Source organism: Pungitius pungitius, chromosome 5 (assembly GCF_949316345.1).
Source record: "Pungitius pungitius chromosome 5, fPunPun2.1, whole genome shotgun sequence".
Lineage (NCBI taxonomy): Eukaryota > Metazoa > Chordata > Actinopteri > Perciformes > Gasterosteidae > Pungitius > Pungitius pungitius.
This window is the reverse complement of record NC_084904.1, coordinates 4869229-4891339: the sequence shown is the minus strand read 5'-3', so window position 1 is coordinate 4891339 and position 22111 is coordinate 4869229. Positions and strand designations below refer to the sequence as shown.

At 46.1% G+C, this 22111-nt stretch overlaps 1 protein-coding gene across 1 annotated transcript in view; it reads right to left on the bottom strand.

Moving 5' to 3' along the window:
- The window catches only part of nsmfb (NMDA receptor synaptonuclear signaling and neuronal migration factor b), a 42388-nt gene that overhangs the window by 8425 nt on the left and 11852 nt on the right, over window positions 1-22111 (bottom strand). Inside the window, exons 2-14 of the mRNA XM_037482933.2 lie at window positions 21182-21243; window positions 19147-19908; window positions 18859-18931; window positions 17150-17155; window positions 15129-15197; window positions 9250-9302; window positions 8407-8496; window positions 7612-7739; window positions 7433-7516; window positions 5544-5577; window positions 5225-5295; window positions 4612-4691; window positions 4245-4347 (exon numbers count right to left, since the gene is read on the bottom strand). Of these exons, the coding sequence (XP_037338830.2) occupies window positions 4245-4347; window positions 4612-4691; window positions 5225-5295; window positions 5544-5577; window positions 7433-7516; window positions 7612-7739; window positions 8407-8496; window positions 9250-9302; window positions 15129-15197; window positions 17150-17155; window positions 18859-18931; window positions 19147-19908; window positions 21182-21243 (1615 nt within the window). The remainder of the gene's footprint in view (window positions 1-4244; window positions 4348-4611; window positions 4692-5224; window positions 5296-5543; window positions 5578-7432; window positions 7517-7611; window positions 7740-8406; window positions 8497-9249; window positions 9303-15128; window positions 15198-17149; window positions 17156-18858; window positions 18932-19146; window positions 19909-21181; window positions 21244-22111) is intronic.

The window sequence follows — 22111 nt, the reverse complement described above, 5'->3', positions numbered from 1 at the left end:
GGTAGCTACTCGTTGTGTATTCATTGATCTTCTGAATGTGAAATCAGCAATCAACCCAGCCCAGAATATGATTGTGGGGTCTTTAGAACACTGGATAATAGTGATTGTGCTGGGTAGGTACGGTAGGATTGTGCTGAAGGTTTTTGGGGAAAACTGAAATGATGTAACGCAAAATAGCTCCCAGTAACTTTAGTAGTGTCCATAATAAAAGTCATTGGCGGAAACAAAAAACGAATCTTTCTAATAGATGAAGTAAGTGGATTGTGGTCCTTTTGATGTAAATGTCAAATCTTTCTGAGCAGATGATGAATCGGAAACAAATCAAATGTACAGTATATATTGGGTTTAATCTGTGGTCTCGCTCCTTAGAGGAGAAATCAAAGCTTTGCGATGGCCTTCTATGAGCCGGACCACAGCGATAATTCCCCCGGGCCGGAGCCGTTGCTGGGACGTAGGGGTAAAAATGAAAAAATATGGCGCTCTGCTTTTTCTTCTCACATTCATGTTGATGTTGCTTTGTTGGGGATGTAGAGATTAAAAGTGCCTCGCTGTTTTTATTTCACCAGATGCCAAATCAGCAATCCAAAAGCTTTTGAGATTGTGCAGCAAATCTAGTAGTATAAATATCCAGAGCCGCCTGTTAGATAAACTAGTAAATTAACACAAAAAAAGATGGCGGACGTAATTCCACCGCTCACATGTGTTTTCACTTGTCATTTGTTTTTTGAGACTTCCATTATGTGTTTATTGAGAGGCCTGATGACCCCTCCTCCTCCTCCTCCTCCTCCTCCTCCTCCTCCTCGTCCCTCTTGTCCGACCTTATTGTCCCAGTCCCTCCTCTCGCTCCCTGGGCTCCAGTTCACTGCCAGCTTTACTGCCATCACACATGGAGCCAAAGGGCCAAACGCCATTTGTAGGTTTTTGTCAGCAGAAGGCTTGCATTGTTTTATTTTTCTTCCTCTTGTTTTTTTGTTTTTTATTTCTCAGGGTTTTAGGATCAAAATGTCCACATTTATTCAAAAGAAGGGAAAGGAGCATGGATTTAGATGAAGAGGCATTTGCAACCGAAAAGTAGGAACTTTCATAATTCTTAATCTCACCGCATTAAGGATGAACTCTAAACTCAAAAGGAAACATTGCCTCAAAAGTAAGATCATATATTTTCGTACATAACAGAAACTGGAGGATAAGATATGCCATGTTTTGCATAGATGCATGTATCTTTTGACATTTAGGTTATTCTTTGAGAGGTGCTGTGGGTACATTTTGTGATATATCTAAGACCTACTTTCTTTTAATACTTGGATCCTTTTCAGTTGCAGGGAAATGCACGCTCAAATGGAGTCTCAGTTATTCTTATTGTTGTACAGTACGGTCCTTTTCTTTCACGGGTTGGTTCTCCTTGTGATGACATCACTATGTCACTCTTGTGTCTAAAGTTGGAAGTATCAGGGTCTCTGAATGTATGAAACATGCTGGTCTTGAAATGGGAAGAAGGGAAATATTAGAAATGTATAGAGCCCATTGAAGGTCTGGTCTGGTTGTCCTATCACCCCAGAGCCAGAGCCCACCTGGTGACGTTTGTTAGAAGATAAATATATGTTATTAAGTCAAAGCAGAAAGGAATCCCAAATGTCACCAGATGGGATCTTAATGTTCCTTTGTAGGGCCTCACAGAGTTTAACAACATTGCACAAGGGTTAAGAAGAGCCGATTCGCTGCTATCAGGATGTTTTTACAAGCCACCTGCCTCTTTGCGTTAGCATCTAGGCCGTTGCCCCCCTTTTGAATGAGCTCCAGTTCTGCTCTTCCTCTCATGAGCCTGGTCCACCTTCAGAGCTGTAATATCATCAGCTCACTTACAGTAAGACGGACGATCCACTCTTCGTCTCTAACAAATTATTATTTTTTATGGTTTAAACATATTCCCTCCTCCTTATGTTATGGGATATCCAATCATACATATATGCTGGTTGCCTGGCAACCTCACCGTGATGAAACGAGAAGTCAAGGGACACAACCCCCATGTAGAAGTACCACGGGTGAAATGAACACAACAAATAGGCGCTTGAAGGCAGATCTGTTACCGTTCGTTAGGGGTTAGCTGGCTCTCTTTTTAGTGCTAAGCTAACCTTTATTAGCGTCATTGTGAAGCTCCAGAACAGGACAATGAACAACTCTTTTTGTCAAACGTAGCCAGAAGAAGTGAAGTAATAGCCCAATCTGATCATAATTTTAGCACACTAATTCACTCCAGGAAACAAGTTTAGACGTTTATCATCATTCTATGGAGAGATCTCTCTCTCCATAGAAGATGAAGAGAATATAATATAGTGCAGCACATTACATCACCCTGAAGGAAGTTATTATAAGGCAGTTCAGTTGTATCCATTTTTTAAAATGCTTCTATTATACATTTTAATACCAGTATTGAATGTTAAATAGAGTTGTTATTTAATTTGAGTAGGGAATTTATTATTTAAAATGTTCTCAGCTCAATTTCTACAAATACTGTTCAGATATTATTCATTTCCACTTTATTGATTTAATTAGAATGTTATCTACATATATATTTTGGTTCAACTGCTAAGCTACTTCAATGTATATTGGATTAAATCAAAACGTCAGGTAACCATCATTGTAGGGAACCTTTTTATCCGTAAAACTGAATAAACCGTAACTGAATGTGTGTGTGTGGTTCCAGAGCATTTCCAATAGGAGCAGCCACCAGTCTGCAGACAAGCTGTATAAACGGCAGTCAACAGCAGTGTGACATTTGTGAAGAGAAAACTCAACATACTTTATTTGTTTTGCCCTTTCATACAGAGGCTAAAGGGAACATGGGTACCAGACACTGAAGCCAATTGAGCAAGCAGCGCTTCTTCGGGTAGAAAAGGAAGCCAATAGCAGCTTGATTGACGATTCGGACTACACTCTGCAGAGTTCTTCTGATTTCTTTTAGGAAGAAGACAGAGTCTTACATGGACGTGTATGCAGTTGCAATACGAGCTGGCTGGAAGAGCTGCGAGGACGGATGCAGGGTGGAGCATCGTCTAAAGGTAGCTCAGCCCAACTCTATTAATAGTGACTCTCCAGCTGAGCTTGCAGCAGCCTCCCAGCTCGTCCCCCTTGCACTGAATCGCTGTGGAGAAGATGCCAAATGTCACGCAGCTCTGCTGGGACTTCTTAACAGCACACCAGCAAACCAGGGCTGTTGGAAATGTGCGACCATGTATCGAGGGATACAAGTTTCTTTGCTGTAAAAAAATGCACTTGGTTGTGTGCAGGCAAGTAAAAAAAAAAACTTATCTGACCTTCGCGCAGGACGAACACACAACATGTGTCACCTTTACCAGGCCTTCTGATTCATTTTCTCCCTTTTTTGTTCTCTGGTAGTGTCTTGATGCCCCCCTCGCAGCTTAACAATACATAAAACGCTTTGTCTCCAAGCCTCCAGGTCAAGAGGGACCAAAGCGTAAGTTATGCTTCTCTGAATTTGCACGCTTTTGTAACGTTAACAAAAGAAGCTCAACTCTTTGACCGTGTCGAGTGCAGCGCTACATGCCCTTACAGAAGGTATGAATATTTCAGTATGTGTGGGCAGGTTACCTGTATGTGAGCGTGGCTACATAAAGCGAGAGCGTTTCAGCGTCTGAGCGGGGGAGAGAGGGCGGGTTATGGGTGAGTTTGGGTGGTGGAGGGTGTCGTGGCAGGGCCAAGTGTGTTTTTAAATGTGTGAGTGTGTCACTGCGGCGAGAGCGAGTGGGTTTTAGCTTAATTTGTTCTCCCTGTCATTCCAAAGTACTGTGTGTGTGTGTGTGTGTGTGTGTGTGTGTGTGTGTGTGTGTGTATGTGTGTGTGTGTGTGCCCTCAGAGGGCGCGATGTGAAGGCATAGCTTATACGCCCGTTCCAATGATTAGTGTGAGAAAAACTTTCTTCACATTATTTTATCTTTTGCGTGCACAAACAAGCGCTCCCTCTGTTCTATTTATCTATAATAACTTTGTATTTGTAAAAAGGGCCGTGGGTTTTTACCCTCAGAGCCAACCGATTGTCTAAATGATTTATCTGCATGGTGCTGTACAGAGTATATGCCTCTATGTGTGTGTGTGTGTGTGTGTGTGCATAGTTCAGATATCGTGCTTCATGTAGACATTTCAGGTGAACTCTTGCACCGACTACAGGAGTGTGGGAGTCTCTGTTTGTTCTCTCGGCTCGTCGGGACCACGAAAAGGACGACTACCTTCTCTCCGTTAGCGCTCCCCAGCACATAGCAGCCCATGATGTGAATGAGGTTGGGCTTTGGGTTCAGCTTGCTCATCAGCCTGCCGAGCCGCCGCCAGAACCTGAGCAGAGGGGGGGGGGCAGAACGAGATGTTAAGGGGGGAAAGGATGACAGGCAGGCGGGTTGGTAGAAGGGTTAAGGGTCGGAACGGAACCATTCGACGAGAGTGAGAGCACAGCGGTCACACTTCTTGACACATTTTGGCATATTGTTATTGCAATTATTTAAATGTAAAACCCAAGGTGTGAAAGGGTGAAAATGATGGAGCTGTAAAAAAAAAAAAAACAGTAGATTTCTGGTTACAGCCATCAGAATGAAGTCTTACTGGATCATGTCGTCTTCCTTCTCCACCTTCGCAAATGTGGCCACTTTGTTCTTCAGCAGGTACAGATGTCCGGGTCCTCCCTGGGGAAAGGTGCTTGTGTTATCATGGATTCTGTTAAGGGTAAAAGTCACCTCGCACCTTCATTTTCTGTAGGATTTTTACATTTTCGGTCAAAATTGTTTGGAGTCCCCCGAGCCCTTTAGATAAGACACAAGCATGAAAAATGTCAGTAAATGTGGAAAGGTGCTCTTTAATATTCACTCCAGCTAGGTTTCAGAAAGCTTCAGATGCACACAGTCAGAAAAGAGAAAACGTATACGGATTCCTGTTTTTCTCATAATGTCCGTCTGAATATAGCATAGACTTTATATAAAGATGTGCGACATTACAGCTCGCCAAAAAGTGAAGATGAAACCTCTCCATCGCCCCGTGGTCGCTGGCTGCACTAGAGGTAGTTATATATGTCATAAAGACAGCAGGAGATGTGTTACTTTAAACTGCCAAATATCTTTAGCTCAAAAGGATTTTTTTTATATCTTGAGCAGTTATTTAGTTAGAAATAACTCTTCTGACGTGTTGCAAGCCCTCTCTAAGCGTCTCTCTTGTCACCCACCTGACAGAAAATGAGCATGTTCCAGATCTTACAGCCTTTCCTGTAGGCCGTCAGCTTCTTCTCGATCTCCTCTGGATGCAGAATGAGAGGGAGAGAGAGAGAAAGGGAGAGAGGTGTCACTTTTCCCACTCAGCTGTAATGGTGAGACATAAATTGGCTTTCTCTTGAGACGTATGCACGCACACACACACACACACACACAATGAGTCATCTCTGCCCTCCAGCAAGCTGAAACTTAGTCGGCCCTCAACTTTTCCACTTGGAGAGTAATTTTCACTTCAGAGCTAATAATAAAAAAACACACAGATGTCACACTCACCGAGGATGTCGTCAAACGTGGCATGTTCATGGTCCTTTGAATGGGAGATTAAAGCAGAATTTGTGTTTATTTAGAAGCGCCACCAACCTTCAAATCAATCAAATCATATGAAATGGATCATTTACAGCCAGTGGTCAGATTGGATTCACACATTCATTTAAGATTCACTCATTCACAATTGCAGTACATCAACTTTTTGAATAAGCTGCTTCACAAGGTATGCGAGTTGAAACCAACACCTATACTACCCGTCAGTAGGTCAACAGGACCAACACTCCCTCTACCCACTTCCACTCCATCTGCTCGGTCTCATGGAGGGTTCGCCATATAAAGTGTCATCCCAAACCATGAAAGGAGTGAGAGTGAGTGTGACCTAGATATTGTTTAGCACATTGAATACTTTATATGAAGGCTGCTTAACTTACCTTAAGTATAGCATGTGTTCATTTGAAAAGTATTCATATACAACATATTTGGTATTTGATCACAAACCAAAGTATTGGACGAATTGAAAAGGTTGACCTGCAATTGGAGCAGGTAGAGGATGATCAAAATGATTACAATGCATCCTGAGTGGAACATGAACGTCCCAGCCAAATTCCACGGCGATCAAACCAGTATCTGTGGAAACTTAACCTTCTTTAAAAAAAGGCTTATCCTTGGGATTCATCATCCAAGACATTACATTACCATCTTTAGTTTTGAATAACTGCCAAAGATTGTTATAATTAGATTAGATTATAATAATATAATAATCCTATTATGAATTTGGCAACACTCGTGAGGATTTTTCTTCTCAACTAAAATGTCAAGTTCTGTGTCCTCTTTCGTGAACAGAAAATACCAGCAACCGACTGGCCTTAATTCCATCTGAGCAAAGAACCAGGTGCCACTTAGGAGATGATTAAAGCCGAGTCCGCATATCTCTTTGGAGAAACACCCTCTAACAAGAGAGACCGAACAGTGCCCTTTTTCACTGAGACGAAGATAAACCCTGCCTACTGCACTGAATGACTCCATCACAGGTTGCTTAAGATCTTCAAAGTGGCAAAACCACTTGCAGTGGTTCATGATTGCAGTGGTTTATGGTTGCAGTGGTTTATGATTGCAGTAGTTCATGGTTGCAGTGTTTTATGGTTGCTGTGGTTCATGATTGCAGTGGTTTGTGGTTACAATGGTTAGTGATTGCAGTAGTTCATGGTTGCAGTGGTTTATGGTTGCAGTGGTTTATGATTGCAGTAGTTCATGGTTGCAGTGGTTTATGGTTGCTGTGGTTCATGATTGCAGTGGTTTGTGGTTACAATGGTTAGTGATTGCAGTAGTTCATGGTTGCAGCGGTTCATTGTTGCAGTAGTTTATGATTGCAGTAGTTCATGGTTGCAGTGGTTTATGGTTGCTGAGATTCATGATTGCAGTGGTTCGTGGTTGCAGTGGTTCATGGTTGCAGTGGTTCGTGGTTGCAGTGGTTCATGGTTGCAGTGATCCCTGGTTGCATGGTTTTATGATTGCAGGGGCAAAGCCTGCATGAATTTCAGTCTGTTAGACAGTAGATTTGTGTCCTTGGGATCAAATCTATTTATTTATTTTAGCCAATGTGTTTAACCCTCGTTAATTTAACCCTCTTTAATTGATTGACAGTTTGATTGAGTTGTTGACATCGATGCACCTAGCTGCACCTATTGAGGTGTTCTGGACTCTAACTCTAACTAGATCTCATTAAATTGTAAGTGAATAGCCCTGCTCTACAGGGTGTGTCTATAAATCAACCTGTTCCCTGGCATCACTATGAATCTGGTACCTCATGGTTACTGGTGTAAGAATATCATGTTGTATCTTACTTTGCAACCAATGAAAGACTAAATCAATACAGGAGAAGGGCTGCTACTCACATAAAGAATGGGGATGATGGAGGGGTCGTCCCTACGAATGATGTTTGGGACATATTCAGCCTTTGGAACCTTGGAGGAAACCAGCTGTGGAAAATAAGACACGGACGCAGAAAACCGTGACGGGTGCATTTCGGTCGACTTCCAAATCAAATGAGTAGATTGATTGGCGAGATGCGCACCATGATTTTAGGTGGGATGAAGTCCTCTGCTTCACAAGCGACCCTCTCCATTTCCCTCTCATCATCCCAGTCGGCATCCTCATCAGGCCCTTCATCTAGAGTCCCTGAGGAGCTCTGAAGCTCACCACCTGGCACGCACACACACACACACACACACAGGAACAAAGGGCGAGATGAAAGCATTACACACAAACAAGATTAGAAAGCAGCATGCTCCATTTTAAAAGAGCTGCACCTGTTTTTTAAAAACATTTTTTCAGCACAGAGCGGGAGGAAGAGGGGAGGACGCACTGCTGATGCATCCAGACGACCACAACACACGGCAACAGGCAGATGGACAACCAGGTTGAGAGATCAGGATGGCTGAGTGGATGGATGGCGAAACGATAAGAGTGGAGACAGTCAGATGAAGTGTAGCCACAGAACCACAGAATCAGTGCGGCCGAGGTGGAATCGTCCTGTTTGGAACGATGGGTCCAAACCGACTGAGATGTATTTTACGTGTCAGCCATAATAAGAGCTAGTCAAATGCTGGGAAATGCCAAGGAGAGGCGCTTGGAAAGGTACTTCCTTCCTTATTTTCTTTAAGAGTATCCTCTACCAAAGGAAAGGGGACAACGGCATCCCACAATTCCTTGTGTCAGCAACGTTTAAAGCGAAGCAACAATGGTACAGCATTGTGATTGTCCCTGTACTTCATTTCAACAGGTGAAATGAAGTAAGTGGTTTAAGTTCTATCATGTACGGTATTTTATTGTTGGTGTGTGGGCGAGTGATCGAGAGCGTGCCACTCACTGTCTCTGGAGTCATGCATTGAGTCGGGCTTGACGGGTGTCGGGTCACTCCACGAGCGGCTGAAACTCTTGGCCCGGCGGTCGGCATAGGCTGATGGAGTCGGTAGGAGGGGGTGGGGGTGGGGGGGTTGGGAGGGGGAAATGCGTCACTCTACAGCACACTCACACACTCACACTCTCTAAATGGTCATCAACCCCAGAAATCACAGGTTTCTTCTTGTTGTCCCATTGTGTGTAGCAGCCCATTGCTAACTGGTCTAGTGCTTTATGTTTGTATTGCGGTAATTAAATATTACTATTATTAATAGTACTTTTCATTGTATCAAATGTATTGAGCTAATACGGCAATAATGTCGCTGTTATTTAGAGGTGAACAGCAGGCAGTGCCGGTACATGGTGTCATCACTGATGGGTATGGTTACAGGTGCATCGGAATAAACACCTGACTACCCAATCCTTTGGTGTAAAGATAGCTTATCCTTTACCAACAAACTTATGACTTATGATTACATTTCCTTTTGAAGTTTGAATAGAGATGCAGCCAGAGATTTGGACAGCAAACAAATATGCAGATGGTCGCTTGAACTTTCCTGCGCAAACTCAATGTCATAAAAACAAAACAATTTATTATTTAGTTAATTGTAGCAGACACAAGACATACACACAACAATCAAACACTTCAGTAAAGACTGACCAAATCACCTTTAAGGGGGATTTTAAGGAATGAGGTTTCGTTGACATGCACTGCTGCCCAAAGTCATCGTTCACACTGATGTATGGAAATGCTCTGGCATCAGCACGCTGTAAATACAGTACATGCACACTGACGGACAGGAATACTTACTCTGGACCTTCATCCTGCGGCTGCCCACCATCCTGAGGTGCTTACGGAAATTTCTACCAAATTTAAGAAAAAGAAGAAGAAAACAAAGAAATCAAGAATGAGGAATAGAACTCTTTATGATTTACTGAACTTGAACCAGCTCCTAGTCTCCAGTACCACATGGTAATGTATTAGAAGGCATTATGCTAAAACATACCTCAAAGATCCTCTTGCAGTAAAAAGTATATCTATTTTTTCAACGAACATAAAATACATTGCAGTACCCTAATAATCTCCATAAACAAAACATATTTAATTTGCTGTGAATTAAAGTTGTATTATTTCTTTATATCTTGTATAAACATTTCTATTTGTTGATTCAAACAATTATATATATATTTATTATATATATTTATTTTATATTTTATATAATTTTAATAACAAAGTTGTTACCGTATATTTGTCTATTTAATGTATATTTTTACAGAAAAATAACACATTCATGTTTTGCTTTTACCATACAAAACAAGCAATGACATTTCCAGCTACCTGGGTAAGAAAACAAGATGCAACTTGAGAAACAGATGAAACATTATTTTGAATGATCAGGCAGGTGGAATAAAATGTTTCATCCAGATGGGCTTGAATGTTACACCCAAAGACTAATGACAAGAAACAGTTTTACATGATTTCTTATTTCTAGGGAAGCATATGCAAAGCAGATGATTTGGGACCCAAGACAGAACCTTGAGGCACACCACAGGAAAGAGCAGCAGTTTTAGTCATGTGACACAAAATAACTACAATCACAGGAAGTCTCCCCAGGCCTTTGCCTTTCCGGAAGGCCGCTCTGATCTTACAGTATCAAAGGCTGCACTAAGATCCAACAGCACCAAAACACAGCATTCACCCACAGAAGAAAAGATGATGTCTTTGGAGACTGAGAACGGCAGTTACAACCTAAGTCTTCTAGCGGAAACCCGATTGTAATTGATCTAAAATGTTTTGTGCAGTCGTGACAGGGGGCAGCTGCTTGGCAACAACCGTCTCCCAACGGTTGAGATTAGATGCAGCTTAGATAGGTATATCCCAGTTTAAAATCACGTGGATGTTTTTATTCAGAGACAACAGATACCCAAATTCTACTTGAGGTTTGTGTGAAAATGCCAACATGAGCCGATGATTCCTTGATTCATATCCAAGTCTTTGACCAGCTCAGTTCAGTTCATTTCATCCAGATGGACAGTTAGCCAAGTTCACGAGAATGGACAAGAAGACAGAAGGGCAACTAGAAGAAATGATGCCAGCTTGTTTATGGACAGAGAAAGAAACAATGACCTACAAATGCCAATCAATTTGAGCTGCTTCTCTAACGCTGCAAAAGGCCTTTCTTCTTGTCACAAAGATGCCATCGGACCCAATCAGACAGGAGTTGATGAGTTTGAAGGCTAGATGTACTTAAGATGATGAACTTTAAAAAAATAGGATTGTGAAAAACAGCTGTGAGAAACTGAGGTCCACCCACAAACCTCACAGCTCATTATTTTTAATTGCCCCCACCTGTAGTCAGTGATAACATGCTTTGCCCATAAAGTCAACGTAGATTGTGCCACTTAAAAGGAACACATCACAAAGTCTCGTCGCCAAATAGCTGATACCAAACTGACGCCAGTGGTGGAATCCACGGCAGCAAGGTCCATCAAAGTGTCACAGAAGAAAACGCAACCTCACACACCCTCCCATGTACGTGTTTGTGGCAGCTATTTTGAATCTTTAGTTTGCGAGAATTTTGTTGGGAAACAACTTTGACATGTCAGTGTTTATATTAGGAGTCGGGAGGGCATGGCCCGAAATAGCAGGATGACTCAGCGGAGAGGGGGGGACATATGAATCAGTCGGCGTTTTATTTTCAGACTTACAACAGCTTTTAAAATCATTAACACTCGCACATCTAGACTGCCGAGTCAATTCCAAGCCGGTGAGTGTGTGTGTGTGCAGCTATCTGTGCAGCTATCGACACCCTCTCAATCCGGCTGTGACCTTTTTCCAACGTGCACACACATTCACACACACACACCTACACACAGGCTCCAACATCACATGACTGAGCTTTGGTTGATTTGAGGTTGTTGCCAATTATTGATGGATTTGTTCACTTGGAGTGCTCACGGAGCAGTGGGCTGTACATCGTGGTGTTGACAGATCCCACTTTGACACTTCAGTGTTGAGGTAAGAGCACTGGTCAAGTAGAACAGAGCTCAGAGAGGAGATAAGAAAGGACTTGATGAAATAAAGCTGCCTTTGGCATAACAACGCTTCACTTTTAATCACAATCAAATCAAGCCACGGTTCATTTTTTATTCTGTTGGTTCAGAATTTTTTTTTTATGCTTACTATCAATAGATGTAGCACTAAATGAAGAAAGGAGAATGTTGGGTTGGTTCTAGGTATCAGGTATCAGAATGCAAATACTGTCACTAGTACTAATCTTCAGGAACGAGAAAGTAAATTTTGATTCGAGCAAAAACTAAAAATCTCGCCCTGAAGGTTATCAGTGTCACGTGTCCAGTTCTCCTAATACGATCCTGGTCTATTTCTGTATTTCAATAAACTTTTCTTCCTCCGATTCTAAAGTGAAACCCTCTTACCTCTATTAGACGTGGTAATCGTGATAGGGGCAAAAAAATGTGCCATTTTTCAAGTCTCTGCCGTGAGAATGAGGTCAGGTGACTGGAGGGTAATACAAACACAGGACTTCAATTAAGATTGAAGGTCCATTCCCAACCTTGTCAAAACTAGCTGCATAGGGCAGGTCTCGCCAAAAAAAGGAGTGGGATTTGTAATTCAGGACAGTCTGAAGTGTTAGAATGGTAACGATAACCACAATTAACGCCCATTCAGAGTCAAAATAACATTCAAAGTGGGTGCAATGAATCAGTTAAATCAGTTATATAGTTTTATAGAATTATGTTGTAATGACTTGACAACAAACGACCAACAATTAGAACTAAATGTGGTCCATCTCCTCTCATGGTTTACCATCAGTGTCACGGTTTGGCTTCGCTTCCTGTTTTAGTTTGAAGTTTCATGTCTCTTGTGGTCCTGGGTTAACTTCACTTCCTGCCTTGTCTTGTGATTGCGTGATTGATTCCACCTGTGTCCAATCACCTGCACCTCCCTTGTGTATTTAAGCCCTGTGTGCCAGTTGTCCTTTGTCGCGTCATTGTCCATGTCAGTCCTCGTTGGTGCACGTTCTGCTTGAGTTTTGTTTGAATAAATAGCACTTTGTCGGAAGACCCTGCGTCTGAGTCCTGCCTGCCTGCCTCCGTCAACCTGCACCCAGCACAGATCGTGACAGAATGACGCGACCATGGAAGGACTCAGCAGGGTTCGATTGGGTACACCCAATATTGGGAGCCCGAGTCACCTTTGCGGGTTCCCGCAGGAATCCAAAGGTGGTTCGGCGGGGCGCTTGCCCCCCAGCCACTCACGAGCCCTGGTTCCCGGACCTTGAGACCCGACAGCGGCGGCGCCGTCCAAACCGTCCGTCTCCGCCCGGCCTGGTTCCAAGACCCCCGTTTCAGCCCGAGTGGGCCCCAAGATGCCCGTTTCAGCCCGAGTGTGCCCCGAGACGCCCGTCAGCGCCCGTTCCTGCGCCGAGACGCCCGTCAGCGCCCGTACCGGCCCCCAGAGTCCAGTCTCCGCCCGTTCCGGCCCCCAGAGTCCAGTCTCCGCCCGTTCCGGCCCCCAGAGTCCAGTCTCCGCCCGTTCCGGCCCCCAGAGTCCAGTCTCCGCCCGTTCCGGCCCCCAGAGTCCAGTCTCCGCCCGTTCCGGCCCCCAGAGTCCAGTCTCCGCCCGTTCCGGCCCCCAGAGTCCAGTCTCCGCCCGTTCCGGCCCCCAGAGTCCAGTCTCCGCCCGTTCCGGCCCCCAGAGTCCAGTCTCCGCCCGTTCCGGCCCCCAGAGTCCAGTCTCCGCCCGTTCCGGCCCCCAGAGTCCAGTCTCCGCCCGTTCCGGCCCCCAGAGTCCAGTCTCCGCCCGTTCCGGCCCCCAGAGTCCAGTCTCCGCCCGTTCCGGCCCCCAGAGTCCAGTCTCCGCCCGTTCCGGCCCCCAGAGTCCAGTCTCCGCCCGTTCCGGCCCCCAGAGTCCAGTCTCCGCCCGTTCCGGCCCCCAGAGTCCAGTCTCCGCCCGTTCCGGCCCCCAGAGTCCAGTCTCCTGGCCCGTCCCCACGGCCCCTGATCGTGCCCCCTCCCTCCCATCCCTTGGTCCTCTCCCCCCCACCCCTGGGGGCCGTCTGGGATCCGGCCCTTGAGGGGGGGGTGGGGTCAGGGGTTGGGCCGCCGCACTGCTCGGCGCCCCCCGCCACGACGACGCCGGAGCCGCACTGCTCGGCGCCCCCCGCCACGACGACGCCGGAGCCGCACTGCTCGGCGCCCCCCTCCACGACGCCGCCGCAGCCGCACAGCTCGGCGCCCCCCGCCACGACGACGCCGCAGCCGCACTGCTCGGCGCCCCCCGCCACGACGACGCCGGAGCCGCACAGCTCGGCGCCCCACGCCACGACGACGCCGGAGCCGCACAGCTCGGCGCCCCACGCCACGACGACGCCGGAGCCGCACAGCTCGGCGCCCCACGCCACGACGACGCCGGAGCCGCACAGCTCGGCGCCCCACGCCACGACGACGCCGGAGCCGCACAGCTCGGCGCCCCAAGCCACGACGCACGGCCGCCGACCCGGCAGACCCCCCGAGACCCAGAGGCCCGGCCGCCGGCCCGGCAGACCCCCCGAGACCCAGAGGCCCGGCCGCCGGCCCGGCAGACCCCCCGAGACCCTGAGGCCCGGCCGCCGACCCGGCAGACCCCCCGAGACCCGGAGGCCCGGCCGCCAACCCGGCAGACCCCCCGAGACCCTGAGGCCCGGTCGCCGACCCGGCAGACCCCCTGAGCACCCCACGCCTGGCCGCCGCCCCGGCAGGCCGCCGGACCTTAGCTGTCGGGTCCCCACCCTCCCTCCCCTTGTCTGATTTTTTCCGGTTCTGCTCCCCTTTAGGACCGTCTGGAATTCGGTCCTTGAGGGGGGGGTTCTGTCACGGTTTGGCTTCGCTTCCTGTTTTAGTTTGAAGTTTCATGTCTCTTGTGGTCCTGGGTTAACTTCACTTCCTGCCTTGTCTTGTGATTGCGTGATTGATTCCACCTGTGTCCAATCACCTGCACCTCCCTTGTGTATTTAAGCCCTGTGTGCCAGTTGTCCTTTGTCGCGTCATTGTCCATGTCAGTCCTCGTTGGTGCACGTTCTGCTTGAGTTTTGTTTGAATAAATAGCACTTTGTCGGAAGACCCTGCGTCTGAGTCCTGCCTGCCTGCCTGCCTTCAACCTGCACCAGCCGTTCGTGACAATCAGACTCTCATACATACGATGGCTGGTTTGACCATTAAACAGGTATCACATTTTATCCTGTGTGGTATAAAAAGGGTCTTAAAAACGCCTCCATCAGCGGATAGGCTTTGCTCAGTTGTCATGGTGATGGCTCATGGAGAGGTTGCTGAGATTACTTTGTAAAAGTTAAGAATTACATTTACTGTAGCAAATTGGGTATATTTAACACAACAGGGTGCATTACTACAGCATCAGCATCACAATACTGCCACGAAAACTCAATATTCGCTGCAGGAGTTTCAAATTTAAAGACGTCTCTGCCAGAAGTGTTGACTTACTGACAGAAGTTTCACAAGGACATAAAGAAAGCACAACGCCTGGTTCTGTATGAACAGATCAACCAAACGGGCTGTTGAGATCAAAGATATTTTTAGATCCGATATGAGACTTGGTTATTCCTTTTTACTGCGTCATGTAAAGGGCTTTAGCACCACACAGAACAGAACAGGACAGCCAGGACACGGTACCTCTCCATCATGGTGGCTGCCTCCTGCTCTCTTTTCCGCCTCTTTCTCTCAGCAATGCCTCGGAAAGCCCTGCCAAGACGTCAAAGCGTTAAGCGAATTTTGTTCGGGGATTGAAACAGTTTGTTTCAGCTGCGACCTATTTTTTTTTGTCGGAACCCAAAACTGACCCATGGGTTGAAAACTCTGTTTACAGAATTGATTTGGCGAGAAAACCGTTTATTGTGTAGTACAACACTTTTGGTTCTGAGGTACAGTTTCTTTAAAGAAATGCACAAAGTTGAGAAAGAATGACCAGATTTAAGACCTTTGGGTCCAGTTGGGTTCGGGCATGAATATAAAGTTTCCTTTGAGGGTTGCGGTGGCTGGAGCAACAACAGAGGGGTTCAAAGCTGAGGAGGTTTGAGACCATAAAGGGTTAGTGGGGGGTTTAGAATGGTTAGAACTACAGGGATCCCCCAGAGGCAGATAACATGTGGATATTCTCGAAAAGTACACACACACACACACACACACACACACAGACAGACGAGGACCACAATGCAAGATAGGGATCCACAGGAAAATACACTGAGGAGTAAACAAGAAACCAAGCCTGCCTATCCAAAGTGAGTTAACTAAAGGATAGGGCAACCAGCTCCTATACAACGCCTAAACCCTTCTCCTAAATATGGGCCTGTCTTGGAGTCTCGTTACTTCTCATTGTGTCAGTGTTTTTATGCTGGTCAGCCTTGGTGAGCGATTCCCAGGAATGCCTCTGACACGTTTGTCAGAAATGAAGCCCCAGCTCAGCAGACAGACAGCTGATGAGCTGTTGGAACGAGAAACAATGGGCCCAAGTCACTGGAGTCTGTGCAGTGCTTATTATCCCTAAGCGTATGCACTGCTATCTTATAGTTGCTTTCCCTCCTCCCTCCCTATCCCTGAAGGAGAGGAACATGTTGGTGAGTGAGTCTTCTTTCAACCCGTCGCTACTTTCACCATCTGCTGCTATTAGAAACCAGGGCCGTCAATAAGTGAATAGAAGGAAAAAAATCCAAACATGGTTGCAGTTGGCTGGTTAACCTTTCGTTGATGCCCTTGTTGGTTCGTGGCAATCATTCCTCAGTGGGTGATCTTTTTCTTCTTTAAAGGTACCATTTTTTTTGGTTTACATTGAAAGAAATGTTAGATATTGCATGGTGGTATGAGGATTGAATATAAGACACACAATAGATATATATATATATAATAATAGTAGTATTAACAGCTTAAAACTCAAATTGTCCTGAGCGCAAACAGTATCTACACGCTGCTCTTTCCTGTGGTGTGCCTCGAGGCTCATCAAACCCCTTCATCCATGCACCTATCCACTGAGTTGCATACATATCTAGTAAAAAGCAGCTAGCCTCGGCCCGTCCCAAAAATACATTGAGTTCAGTCTGTCTTCAGTCCAACATGAGAGGACAAAGCAGTAAGGGCCAAGTCCCCCCCGAGTACCATCATGTTGAACCACTAGGGTCTCTTTTGTAGTTAATTCATTAAATTAAATCTAAAGTGGCAGAAATCATAAAACAATTGGCACTCTAGCCGGAGTGAAGGGTACAGCAGATCTCAGGTCAGCAGTCACTTTGAGATGAGATTGCGGGTCCGTTTCTCGTGCCGGCCACTTTAAGTCCAATCCAATAAATAAAACTTAGACTAGAAAACAGATGACCAAACGACAGGCAGACTCCACATTAAAACGCATTGTTGTTGTCGCCAGCTCTGGAGTTTCAGCAGTTTGGTTGAATTTCCCGTTATGTCACCGCTGTGTGAGTAGATCCTACACATCGCACCCACAGCTGTCACCATCCAATACTCTGACTCAGTCACGTATTTGTGCCTATAAGTGTAAACCCTGCCCTGCAGACAGTGAGGTCAGAAGGGATTGGGAGGGGGGCACAGGCAACTTAATAGCACAAAACCAACAGAGTGAGGGAATAAAAAAAGAAAGAGGGTGAGCGACGAGGAAGAACATCGGGGGGGGTCGAAAGGTTACTCACGATATTCTACGGTGGTGGTTTCGGAAAGCCGCCATTTGGAGATGAGAGGAAAAAGACAAGAGGGGACAAAAAGAAAGAGAAGTCAGCAACAGGGCACTCACACACATATCAAAAACCCCGCCTCAGACGAGAAAAAAAGGTCTTTTTCAACACAAAACATCCCAAAGCAAGGCCGGAGTGACTGTCAGTCTAAAAGTGAGGAACAGCACCAGAGAGATGATTATAATGCACCTACCTCTCTGATTCTCATCAGCATGTGGGTGTGCCTACAGACAAGTAGTTTACACTAAATGTGTAATTAATCTAACCGCATCTCACCTATTAGAGGGGAGAGACAGTGAGAGGCCAGTGGTTTTAATCAAAGCCCGGGGTCGGGCCCATGTATCAGTCTGACCCCAGTGGGGATGGACACAGATGGGGAATAAAAGGGAGGAGAGAGCCACTGACATGTGGGGGAGGGAAGAGGAAGCGTGGGAGAGACGAGGGGGAAACATGGCACAGGATGAGCTGTGTCTTGTTGAGGACCATAATTATAAGATCTGGAGGAGAGGTGATAATTAGCTAGTCAAGAAGAGGGTGTGTGTGTGTGTGTATGCTTGTCCGCACAATCTATTTAAATCCGGTCGATTCCAAGATTAGTTGACACATGAACATGTAACATACTTTTGGACACTTTGCATTTATAGACGGAAAAACAAAGTTACGTGTGAAGTTATGCATGTATCCTTTTGCTAGATTCAGCAAGACCATTCTATTGTAACATGGGCTGATTTGCGACTGTTGTGGAAAAGGAAGAGATGAAATTAATCCCTAAGAGTTTCCTTGGAAATGGACCACTTTTCTGAAAATATTTATATTCATGACTTTATCGGGAAAACACCCACTATTAGCTCTGTTAGCATCGTTCAAACCACCTTCACGAGGGGGTGTAATTGGCACCATGTTGAGAGGTAATTGAAATGCTTTAGTTTAGTTTAGTCTAATTTTTAGAAATGGTTTGCATGGAGTATGAGCTTCTACAACCAACTCTTGCACTAAGGGTGTGGAGGAACTTTGCTAAACCATCAACTCCATCAAACTCTCACGCCACCACCCACAAACTCTTGTGGAGACGGCAATGTGAAGCACTGCGGCACCGACGACTCCGCGTCGCGTGGACACCTGCGGCTTATAGACCGCTTTCATTATTCATGAATATATAATTAATTATATATCCAGGTGCGCTCTATAGTCCGGAAATTACGGTAGTTCTGTTGACTCAATGCAAAACCACAATTTTTGGAATTGGCTGTCTGCTGCCTACATTAAAAAAATTTTAACCTTTAGGTTACTGTTTTTCTTGATTTTTAATATTTCAATTAACTGTTTAAAAGAGAATTTCTCCCAAAGTCCTATGTTAAAAAAGCCGTTGCCATGCAATTTTCACTGGAAATATGCTAACATGAGTAACTCATTCAAACTGAAATAATTGCAATGTAATGTGAGAGTTGGCTAAGTTTAAAGTCAGAGATGAACATACAAGTGGACTAACAAGTTGTAGAAGCTTCAAATATTGGTGAAACTTGGTGAGAAATGTTAGTAGTAGAACACTATATCTGAGTCTTGGAAGGAAAAAGGCCGAGCCGTATCCTGCCAACACAGCGGTGGTACATTGAGACACTGTGATATACAAGAGTGGGAGTGAAGGCGGTATTTCACGCCATACTCACGCCTGCATGGTGGTGGTGGCTGTCTGAAAGCTGAACATATTCTCTTTGGGGAACCAGCTATTAGGATTGTCCTCTGCAAACAGAGAACACAAAGGAGGGGCGTGGTATGAGCGAGGAGGGGGGCGTTACAATTAGAGGGGTCGGGTGGTATGGAGTGAAACATCTGAGGTTGAACGGACTCACAAAAAGACCTTGTTTGATTACTTTTTCCTTGCAATATTTGCCGCATTTGGTGTATTGTTTTTCAAACCTTTTACATTACAGATTGTACGCATTCTTTTCCTTTACCCCTGTCCTCAGTCGACGCTCTGTCCTCGCTGTACATCCTCTCCAGTTTCTTGCGGGGCTTCCCCCCGTCCTGCGGTGAGGGGTCCAGGTCCAGGGAGCGCTGGCTTTGACACGGGGCACGAATGCAGGCCACACAGTCGGGCGTGTTGTCCTCCCGCGAACCCCCTCTCCTCATCCCCCAGTTGCGGATGTTGCCGGCGCTCCCAGAGCTCTGCAGCGGCTGCGACGGCGGCAGCAGCAGGCCTCCGTGATGCTGGTGGCCGTGGTGGTGGTGGCCGTGGTGATGGCCGCTACGGTGATGGCCGCCGCGGGCGGCGGACGGCTGGCTGGTGCAGGACGGGTCCTGTTCGTCCGACGCCGGGGTCGGAGGCTGCTCCCTGGAACCCTTCAACACCTCCAGCTCCACACTCTCCTCGCTGCCTCGGCCCCCCAGGGTCATCTCTCCTTCCCTGGTGATTGTGTACACCCGGGCTGGCTTCACCGGGGCACTCTCCCCGGGGCCTCGGGCCCTCGGCGGCTCTTCCGTGGAGAGGCTGCGCCCACCCGAGAGCCGGCGTTTAGAGGGACACAAGGGCGCTTGGGTGTGTTTTTTTTTCCCCTGGGGCTGAGAGTGTGGGTGAGCACTGGTATCGGACAGGCTGGACTGGTTGGGTTTAACTATGGGTAAGCAGTGGATCTGTGATGTCAGATTGTTACTATGCAGGCGGCTGACGGCCGGGGAGTCGCAGTCCGGGTTGGGGAAAGTGTCAGACAGTAATTGATCTGCAGGTAGAAAGAAGAAAAAGTTGGAGAGAGGAGACAAAAGTTCATATCTGAAATTTATACGGTTAAACTTCAATACAAATGAACAGAGAGATTGTTTGTCTGGCATTCAGAGCTTTGGCATGAGAGAGGTGAACAATAGAGAGCCAGTAAAGCTTTTAGGAGGCTGAGAAGGGAAAGCAGGTGAGGAATGATGAAAGACTTTGAGATGGATGAGCCGAGAACTAAAAAGCCCTCCCACCCGTAGGTTTTATTGAGAATAAACGCTCCTTCTCACAGACTGAGCTGCTGCAGTGAGGCTGCAAGCAGGGTTTATTTCATGCCATCTGTGCTATGTGTATACAAGTGACCAAAGCGGGGTGAGCAGAGTTCACTCTTGCATCCCTTTGCAAAATGGGTGTCGTTCGAGGCATCGTAAGATAGTGGCAGCTAGTGGTGCCAGTTGGTGAACTCCTGCAGCAGAAGAGCTGACTTATGCACTCGATCTCACAAACAGCACATGAAATGTGAACTTCTCACTGGCAAAAGGTGCCGGGCCCACGTTGAAACAATCAGAATCACAAATTCCACAGTTTGACAGAAATACATTGTGGTCAGTCCACTAAGGGGGGGGAAGGATGTTGTGGATGGATGGGTCCAACACAGGACTTAGGTGACTGCTGCTCGTGAATTTAAAAGTCACTGTTGACTCTTTTAATTTCTGCCGGCTACATATGTTAAGTTTTGTCACTGATGTCTCTACAGTTTCCCACGGTGACATCACAAAGATACGCATTACGTGCCACCAACGTGTAATGCTTTGGTGTTTGAATGGTTCTAAAGTCCTGATGGGCAGGTGGTTCCTGTCATCAGCCTATGAATGGGTTGAATGGCTGAATAACATGTTGTGTAAAAAGGGGCTTTGAGAGGTTTAGAAAAGGTTGATAAATAAATTCATAAACATACATCCGTTCTATATTTTAATTACTATACATTCATTTTAGATTTTACTTTTTACAATTTTTTTAGTATTCTATACGTGCTCAATTATATTCCTATTTTCTCCATCCTGCACGATTTAATTTGTATTTAATGAGTCTTGTTGGAGGAAGAATGGGATGTAAGCTTTTCTTTCCTATTGGCTCCTTTGGATGAGGATATTTTGCTCATTCAGCATATCTAAAGATTCTTCCTCCAGCTAACCCCGTTTTCTCGGATGGTAACTGCTCAACGAAGAAATTGACTGTTTTCGGGTTTTGAGTGTTGGGTGCTCAGGTCTGAGAGGATCACCTACCTGCTCCGTTGCGGTTCTCTGGATTGGTGTTGGACAGGTATTCTCCAAAAGCTCGGGCTGCTCTGTAAAGACAAAACAAGTGCACCGGTTTAAGCCACACGCAAGCAGCCTGTGCTGGAAGGCTCTTTGTGGGCGGCCGTCATCTACCGGCGGAGAAGATTACACCACCACTCAGTGAGAGTGTTCTGAATCCACGCTCCCTGTCACGCCGTGTTCCCGGAGCACCGGGAGACAGCTGCAGTGCTCCAGCCTGATTGCAGCTGATGGGCCCCATAAGGGACTGTGACTCTGCATGTGCCAGCCAATAAATAAACGGGAAATAAACTCAGGAACAACGGCGAGGACCTAGCATGCAGTTCAAGGAATCTATTTATATAGATATCCATTTTGAAACATAATGAGTCTTCGGTCTAATGGTTCGCAGGTCTGTCTGCACGGGTGCTATCAGGCTTTAGCAAAATTACCCTTTTTTTTAATAGAACACGAGAGGTTTAATGGATCTTTTGTCCAAAGCAAAATTGCAGTGTCTGCTCTGACGGGGTCTGAGGTCAGTTGAGGTGAACAGAAAAAAAAATATCCCCAAAGAACCAACGGCGGTTCAATGTTCTATTTATAAAATGTATTTCAATCCGTTGCGACAACACCTGAAAAAGCAAACGCTTGTTTATTATTAATGATAAATGATATGTGCTGATAAAGTCTTCAGACTCTACATTGAGATTTCTAATCAATGGTCGTCTCTCGTGAGCAGCAAGATAAATCCCCCCCCCCCCCAGAGTCCCTGGTGGTAGCGTTGGCTGAAGAATGATGAGGTGATGAGGCTGATTGGGTGGAGATGGGGAGGTGGATGGAGGTTTATTACCAGCATGAACGTACTGAAGGTTAAGAGTCCCGATCGACAGCTCCGATCTATGGTCGCAGGAATTAATG